The 9,336-nt window shown below is 37.0% G+C and overlaps 1 protein-coding gene across 1 annotated transcript in view; it reads right to left on the reverse strand.

The window, feature by feature from the left end:
- CPED1 (cadherin like and PC-esterase domain containing 1) overlaps window positions 1–9,336 on the reverse strand; it is a 251,847-nt gene that overhangs the window by 16,853 nt on the left and 225,658 nt on the right. Inside the window, exons 18-20 of the mRNA XM_006910573.2 lie at window positions 2,877–3,097; window positions 2,520–2,621; window positions 2,014–2,101 (exon numbers count right to left, since the gene is read on the reverse strand). Of these exons, the coding sequence (XP_006910635.1) occupies window positions 2,014–2,101; window positions 2,520–2,621; window positions 2,877–3,097 (411 nt within the window). The remainder of the gene's footprint in view (window positions 1–2,013; window positions 2,102–2,519; window positions 2,622–2,876; window positions 3,098–9,336) is intronic.

Genomic DNA, 9,336 nt, shown 5'->3' on the forward strand with positions numbered 1-9,336 from the left:
TCAGGTGTGAGTCATCACAAGGCCACATTCCCAGCAGATCAGGGGAACGAATGTCTCAGTCCTGAAGGAGTGATCTGGGAGCAGCCAAATTATGAGGTAGTTTTTGAGAGTCTACTATGTGCTGAGAATTGTTTTGCATTAGGGGGTACCAGAATGAGCAATGCAACTCCCCCTCTCCTGTCCTTGTTCTCACAGAGATTACTCTTGCAGAGGACACGGACAACCAAGCACTATATCGGTTGGGTGATCTGAATGAGGACACGAGACACTATTATAGGAGCTCATGGCAGGAATAGACAATTGAGTCTAGTGTATCAATTAAGTCTTCCAAGAAGAAAAGGCATTTAAACTCACACTTAAAGGGTGCTTGGAAGTTACCCAGGTGAGGAGGTGTTGGGAGAGTGGGCTCTAAGAAGAAGGAACAGTGAATTTGAAGACCTGGAGGTGACTGGGAGCATGACATGCATGAGAGGCTAAAACATGCTCAGCATGACCTAGCTCAGTGGTGGTGGTGGTGGTGGTGGTGGTGGTGGTGGTGGTGGTGGTGTGTGTGTGTGTGTGTATTTATATGTGTGCATATGCACTGGTAGCAAGGACTAAGTCTGCAGAGGAAGTCAGAGGCCAAGTCCTGAATGGCCATGTGAGCATACAATGAGGAGCTCAGATTTTTCTGCCTTACTTGTTATTATCCCTTTCTCTTTTGTTCTACAGCTTCTCCCCACCTTCTTCCCTCCTTTTGTCTTTACTCAGTTTGATAGGACTGATGAGCACCATCAAATCCCAGGGGGGCAAGCATAATGTTTAACACATCTGGTACATGGTAAGTGCTAAAGAAATGATTGCTGTCCAATGAGATGAACTGATTCTGAGTTAGTATGCTAAATGCAAGGGGCCACAAGAATTCCAGTTCCTGTGAGGAGCAGCAGTCAAGGAAGCAAAGTGGAGCTACCAGAGTCTGCAAGAAGGAACTGTACTCTTGACCTGTAGCCTTCAGATAACATTAAAGGAGATCTCAATCATGACCCACGGCAAAAATTATCAAAGGACTGGTCTCCTGACCCCCAGCAGTCTCAACCCTTTCAGCTACCTCAGATGCTAAATACCTCCACTCCTTAACCTCTCCTCATTCCAAGATGCTGAATTTGGAAGTTTTACTTGAGCCACTTTCTACCGGTTCTCCTGCTTTTGCATCACAGATCTGGCATCCATGCAGGAAAAGTTTCAAGAAAAGAGAGGGGGGTTGTATAGTCTGTGCTGGGGAAAGCTAGGCGCACTCGACATTGACACAAAAATAAATCTCACTCGGCTTCCACATTAAATGGACAGCTTCCTGTCTCCCCAAGTCCCCAGTGCTCCCCGAGCTCCCTCTAGCAATTACACACAAACCCAGCTGCCGTGAACTCTCCTGGCTTGAACAAGAGCAGCTGGTTCCCTTACCTACAGATGTTGTCTTTCTGCTCTTTTCTGAGACTTCTATTCAGTGTAGAGATTAATTTACTATCTTCTGTAAGAACTGACCTCTAACTCCTTTCCTTTATGAATATCCAACCAGAGAAAAAACTAATGATACCACTTCAAAGGCAATTTTTTAAAAAGTAATCAGTTAAAAATCATCTTCAAAAAGCTACTCTATCCCAAAGTACTCATTGATACTGACGATTTCATTTGTGGTTTCAGCATGAGCCTTTAAAGCTATATGAAACGACAGTGAGTAAAGGGATTCTTAAAGCATAATCTCTCTCATCTACCCTCAGTTCTTTATTTTTTCATAGTTTGACATCCCCTTTCTTCTTTTAAAAAACTTAAAGCATTATTTACTTTGGGTTATGGTAGCCTTATCTCCAGGAATAATTATAACTGATTTGAAATCATAAGCCATAAGTATATTATCTCCTTTGGTTTTTATGAAGGTTGCTGAATATTACATGATGCCTTTTAGTTCTTTTTTCAGACACCAGCCTAGATCCTTAGAGGAAGCATAAAGTTCACACAGCTTGAAGGAAATGGGCTTACCTGTGTTAAGAAATGTACTCCATCCACTGGCAGATGAAATCCGATTCCCAAAGTTTTGATGATCACAAGGATATTGAGTAAATTTTCTCTGTGAGGTAATCAAAATTCTAAAGTCATGAACTTTGATTACATTTCTAGATATTTGTGTTTTTTCTATGTTTTGTTTACATAAACAAATACAGTAGAATTCCTTTAGAATGTGATAATTGGCAGATCAAACTAAATTCTTCTTTTGTAGATTTGATGTATATTAGCTTTTTGTGTGGATAGAGTTTTATGTCAGTGGGCATGTTTTAATCTGTAGTAAATGTAAATTTGGATACTGAAGACAGGTCTTGTAATGATACAAAAGTATTTTGAAATATTTAAAACTAGACCTTAAGTACTTACTTCTAAACAACGAGTTGCTCTTTAAATAAAATCACGACAAAATTCAGTCACATCAAGGGTAATTTTTTTTTTTTTTACGTAGAATTCTAATGACAATTATTGTTGCAGAAATGTACCTCTTCAAAACCTTGTGAATAATTTGCAGGTGATTGGAATTAAGCCACTGAACGCCTCCAACGACCAACACAGTCTGGCCCGTGTTCTCCAGGGGACGTGATCTGAAACCCAGAAAGAAAACAACACATGTTGCCGTGAAACAGATGGTAAACATTTTAACAGCGTTGCCTCACATTTCACTGAACCATATCTGGCATTCTGATCACAGGACCTCCTTGTCATTTCCAACTCATTTTCAGCCATATTACTTGAGATTTAAGCTTTTCAGCGCATTTGATATACAGTGAGAAATTATGACCGCCAGTAAAACATCAGTACTTTGTGGCATTGTGCAGTTCATAATAGTTTCATTGTACCTTTGCAATAGATGTTCAAGTGCTTTTTCAAATGTTGGTCTCAATGAAGGGCTTATCCAGAACTGGGGATAGTAGGAATAACTGATCAACGTCTTCCCACCATTGACATTGTGATAGAATTTAGTGCCATGCACCTTCTGCCATTCCTGCAAGGTTTCGTTCAGTCTTTCAATCAGATAGTACATTATCCCTCTGTTGGTCGAGTCACCAATGAAAAGAATCTATAAATTTAAAGAAAAAAATATTTGCTTTCAAATTTGATGTTTACATGGTACGAGATAATATAAAATAAGTAATTTGTTGAATATTCATAAAGCAAAAAGTTTAATTGTTTGAAGAACAGCCCTCCAAACTGTTAGAAATGACATTCATCATATTCTCCTTCAAACCTATTTATTTTCCTCTCTTCCATATTCCTAGAAATAACATTATCTACTGACACGCTAACTTATGTTTAAGCTTTTTGCTTTGTGTTATCTTCAATTTCTCTCTCTTTTGCTTTTTTACTTTCTCATCTAATTAACTTAATAAGTTTTATTGATTCAAGTAGACATGAAGTATTTTAATGTTGTAAGAATAGAGATTTTCCAATCTCTATTTATTTTGTAGATGAGAACACTTGGAATCCACACACAGAGGTTACGTAGCTCAACAGAGGTCATGCCACTACTTAAGAAAAGAGCCTCAGGACCAGGATCTGAATCTCTGAACAACAATCTATGTCCCAGGCTGCATATCCTGGTGCCATGTGCCCTAACTCTCACATCCATCACCTCCTTCCTGTTCCACCAGCACAGCCCTGCATCAGATTCCCATTGCTTCAAAGCTATACTGTTGTTAATACTCTCCTAACAGGTCTCCCTTCTTGCATAATGTCTGCCCTCTAATTCATTCTACACACAGTATCGCTGGCATACATTTCCAAATGTCTAGCTCTGGTCATCTTACTTTTATGCTTTAAAATCTTATTGCCTCTTGTTTTCTATAGATTCAAGTCTAAACTCCTTAGTTTCAACTAACATTTGCTGAATTTTTATTTTGTATTAGGCTTGGCTAGGTAGAGATTTCATACAGATTTCACTTTTAATCTTCATAATTTTGAGGTTTGAATCATTATTTCTGTTTCACAGATGACCAATATGAGGCTCAGGAGATTGAAGTCATAAATTTAGTAAATGGGGAACACAAGACTCAAACTCAGGTCCTTTAACTTCAAGTGCAAGGTCAGTGGCCCCATCCTCTCAATACTTCCTCTCATGTAAGCAGGTCAGATTCCTACTTTTTCATTGAACATGATTTGCACTCAACAACATCTGTTTTTCCTTGTGCTAATCCCCCTGCCTAGAAAGCTCCTCCTTCTACAACCCCACCTGTGTAAATGCTGCACAACCTCCAGACCTGACAAACGTCTCTCCCAGAGGGTCTTGTCCAATGCCCCAGCCAGAACGACCTCTGTCCTCTGATTTCATTACATTTTTTTATTTCCATTACAGATTTTATCAAAGACTACATGAAATGGCTATTTGTGTCTGTATCTTTTTCTCTCATATCATAGTAAGAAATATTTGAGGTCAGAGTCAGGGTGAATTTCTAAATTCTATTTCCTACCATAATACCATGCATGCACTTCAAAAATATTTATTGAATTGAAAGTCAAAGGGACTTCTGTTAGAAACAATCCCTTTTAATATCTTTGGGTAAGGTTTGTTCTTCAGTTTTTCTCTCTTTGTTGAGATTTCTGTTTCTGTTAGTCATGCACATACTTTCTTCTGATTTTAATGGGAGTTATTGCCATAATTTCTCAGGCACTACTGTATTTGGCTGGCTACAACAAATTTAGTGAGAACCTGCAAAAGTTTATTCTTTCCATGGTAAGTGTATTCAAGTAGCTGTTTGAAGAAATCCACAAAGCATCTCCAATTTGCCTTCAGATCAAATATTGCAACCATAAGCATCATCAAGCTAAAGCGAATATGTAAGGTGCCAAGGTCCCAATCACTGATCCTCTAAGTGAAGTTCCATTTGGGGCAATAAAATTCCAGTATAAAAAAATAACTTGTGAAATTACTTGAAAATTCAAGTAGTTATAGCATTTGACCTATAAATACTTCTGTTTATTTTTCTGGCCAAGATTTCTGTTTTTTAAAAGGGAACTTTGAATAATCAGGAAAGCTGTTAATTTCAGATACCAGTAATTATCTAACTCCAACTGTATTAGTTTGCTACAGCTGCTGTAACAGTGTGCTGCAGATTGGGTGGCTTAAACAACAGAAATTTATGTTCTCATGATTCTGGAAGCTAGAAGTCCAAGATCAAGGCATTTGCATGGTTGTTTTTTTTCTGAGGGCTTTTCTCCTTGTTGTGTAAATGGCCTTCTTCCCATGTCTTCACATGGTCTTTCCTCTTGTGTGAGTCTATGTCTTAGTCCTCTTCTTATATGGACACCAGTCATATTGGATTGGGGCCCACCCACATGACCTTATTTTACCTTAATTACCTCTTTAAAGGCCCTATTTCCAAATATAGCCACATTCTGAAGTACCAAGAGTTAGGACTCAACATATGATTTTGGTTGGGTGGGAATACAATTCAGCTCTTTATACCCATAAAGGACTTTTGAAGTCCAGCTTTTAAACTAAATTGCCCCTAGAGGTTTTTGTTACAGATTCTTTTCATTTCAATATCAAGAGGCAATCTCGCCTAAGTTATCTCCAGGCAGCCAGTAAGATCACTGGGTGTCTGTACTATGGGCTACAGAGAGAGATACAGAAGTTTTTTTAAAAATCAAAGTAGTTGCATGTTACTGAGAGAAAAAACATTTCTAAATGTCCAGTCTTCTCTGTACGTTATACAAAGATGCAGCCCACTAAAGCATGTCAGAGGCAAGAGAGTTGTGTTTCAGAGTTCTAGGTACTATAATTAACTAGATCATCTTAGACAAATTATGTGACCTCTCCAAGGGTCCATTCCCTTATATGTAACATGAGAAAAATAATAGCACCACCTTACAGGACTTTGATAAAATTTTAAATGCTTATTGTATTCCTGGCACACAGTAAGCCACAGTGAATATGAGCTAGCATTAAGGCATAGGAAAGGCAAACAGTGTTTTTGAGTGCTTCCAGTGTGCCTCGAAGTACATTGCTAGGCACTTTAAATTCATTAGCTCATTTAGGAAACATGTCAGAGAAGACAGGAAATGTACGAATCACAGCAATCTCTTTCTTACTCTACCAACCCTTGCAAGAGACCCCCCAGCTGGACTTGTAGGGTTGCTGGTGAAACTGAAACTTTGGGTTTGATGGTGAACTGGAAGAGACATCACCACCCTGAGCAAACCAACACTCAGAACAGTCTTTCAAATCTCCATTGCTGATTAATGACTAATAAAAGCTACATGGATGGGAGGGAGAAGGAAGTATCACCGCCATCATTTGCAAATTGAGTTCTTCTAAACTGCAAAAACATATAGCATTTTTTAAGTCCAGTAGACACAGCTCTGGGAAGACTATTTTCTAGAGAATTATCTTATCCCTGTGCTGTTTAGTTCATGAAAGGTAAAAATGGTAATTATAACCAAAATGAAAATGCAGTTGTGATTTTAAGATTGCTTGTTCTATAGGTGACACGGTTTTTGTAAAAGGTTGATTGGTATTCCTAACTAAATGATATGTAAATTCAGAATGCCAGCTCTTTTAAGTGCAAACACACAATTAAAAAATAATATCAGGAATTTGATTATTTTCAGTCACATTATTCATATTCAATCTTTGAATCTTTTATATCTTTTATATCTTTCAGATTATTCAATTTGGTGATTTTTTTTTAAAGGAAATTTGTAGGTCAACTTCTACTTTAAACGGTCTAAATTACCATAACAAATATTTATAATTAGCCATACAATTTTTAAATAACACTTTTCTCTTGTGAAAATTATTGCCTTACATTAACATACATAGGTGTTGGTTAGCATATGCAATCAAAGAAAAAATGTGAACATTAAATACAAATAACCAGTAAGTAATAATAAAAATAATCTGTTAGCAATAAAACATTAAAATAACTATTCCCCTCCCCCCATCAAAGTAGCAAAGATTTTTAAAGCCCCAACAATATTATGATTCCAGGAAAATGGACCCTCTCATACACTACTGTGTAAGCATCACGAGATAAATTTTTACCTTTCCCTTCTTTTTTTTAAATAAGTGACCAGAATAGGGCCTGGCATACAAGTTGGTTCTTATTTATTAAATAGATAAATGGAAGTTTTGCCGTTGTGTGTATATTGGCAGTTTTTAAGAAATTCTACTTCTACAAAATATTTGAGGATGTCTATTAAAATATATTTCAAAAGAGAAATAAATTGAAGGCAGTATCAATATTTATTAGCTTGGTTACATTAAAGTGTAATCATACACTTGAATTCTTTTAATCTTTTAACAGTGATATTGTAATATGGACATATTGTGATGAGGAAGATTTCAAAGTAGCTTTTATAAAAAGCTGATTACAATCAGAATACAAATAATGATTGGATTGAAATAAATATAAATGAATGACTGAATTCAACAATTATCGAAGAATATGTGGATGTGTAGAAAAGGTCCCAGAAAGTTAATTGTGGATATTCGAAGTGGTGATATGATAGTTTATTTTCATTTTTAAATAAACATTTGAAAGGTTTTATTTGAAAGGTGTTACAATTTTTGACATCTTCCCATTTTATTTTTTCTTTATAATTGTATAATGTAAGGAGAATAATTTTTAAGCAAACCCCATAAAGATTCCCCCAAAGCCAATCTAGCTTATCCAATGTGCCATGTAAATATTATCACACTTTATCTATAGACCATGGCATGGAAAAGTTGGAAAGGACTATCTTACCAAAAATTATTTCAAATTTCTTTTTCTTTCTGGCAGAGCTCTTTTCACCATAGAAGATGCAAATGACAAACATATGTTTTCCCATAGGTTTTGCCAAAGGAAGAATCACATGGTCCAGTCTGGGCCAATGAGAACCTGAGGAGAAGACTCCTGGGGACGTGAAGGAAAGATACGCCTTCCTAAGAAAAATTGATCAACCCAAGTAAATGTCCATCTTCTTCATTGGATGTGATATCCCAATTCCTTGTGATACCAGAACTGCTGCAACAATGTGTGACTATGGGATGATATATTGCTGACATGATGAGGATAGTAGAATGGAAAGACAGGAAGCACAGAGGCTCTGAAAAATGGTTGAGCAACCAAACTAACCTGGAACATCTCTACCTCTGTATTTCTGGTTATATCAGAAAGCAAATGTCCTAATTCTACTTGAGCCCATCCTACATGAGTCATCTGTGACTTGCAACTAGGTTACTAATAAAGCTGGGTGGTTTAAAAGCACAAGAGGACTTCTAGTAGTCCCCAGATTATGTGACACTTGTGCCTTTGAAAGGTGAGTTTTATGTTCCCTCCCCTTGAGTTCAAGTGGCCTGGGACTACTTTAATGATTAGAGTATGATAGAAGTGACGCTGTGTGGCTCGTGAGACTAAAAGGTGATACGGCGTCTGCCTTGCTTGATGGAACACTCACTTTTGGAAATTTGAGCTGCTACGTAACATATCTGACTTCCCTAACATTGCTATGATGTTAAGCAGATTACGGTTTATTCTTTTTGCTCATTTGTACTTTCTAAAATGAATGTATATTGGCTTTTTACAACAAGTTTTAAAAGCAGCACCAGCATAACAGCAACAATAGCAATAAATCCATTTTGTTTAAAAACACTAAAAATTCATATCAAAATTTAGTACTAATCAGCTTAAATCAACTTTATTTCTATTTACATAGAATAATGGCTTAAGAGAATTGAGATTAAGCATAGGTTCAATAAAACCATCACAGGAATAAGGTTAATCCTATTCAGGATTCCAGGAACAACTTTATTCCGAAGATTGATTTACATTTTTCTGTGCAGCATCTTTTTTCTGGTCCTGCAGTGCAGTGAGGAGAGCCTGCCTCCATCAAGGTGGGCTCTGGAGAGGAGCAGAAACATCTGTGTCTGGAGATGTCACAAGAGCCTGGATCTCAGCTTATCAGCAGGAGACAAAGCTGTGTTTAGGAAAGTTTTGCACCTGTTCCATCCCTGAGACTTGCCACGTAACACGTCATCAAAAAGTATCTAAGGGCTGGTATTTTTTGCACTTTTTTTTCACACCATCATGGACCAAAGGATCTATAACCACATCATGTTCCTAGGCTTTAGGAAAGCTTAAAGCTTATTTTAAAATAGTCTTATTTAAAAAATCATAAAATTGCTTAATAATATTTATTTTCATTTTTAATTTTTCAACATTATAGTCACTGTATTAGATGGAGCAGATGGAGTGCTGTAAAAAATACAGCCCCTAAATGTACAATGGCTTAAACACAACTTAGGTTTATTTCTCCCTCAGGAACGCAGTCCAGGTGGTT

Source organism: Pteropus alecto, unplaced genomic scaffold (genome assembly GCF_000325575.1).
Source record: "Pteropus alecto unplaced genomic scaffold, ASM32557v1 scaffold22, whole genome shotgun sequence".
Taxonomy (NCBI): Eukaryota; Metazoa; Chordata; class Mammalia; order Chiroptera; family Pteropodidae; genus Pteropus; species Pteropus alecto.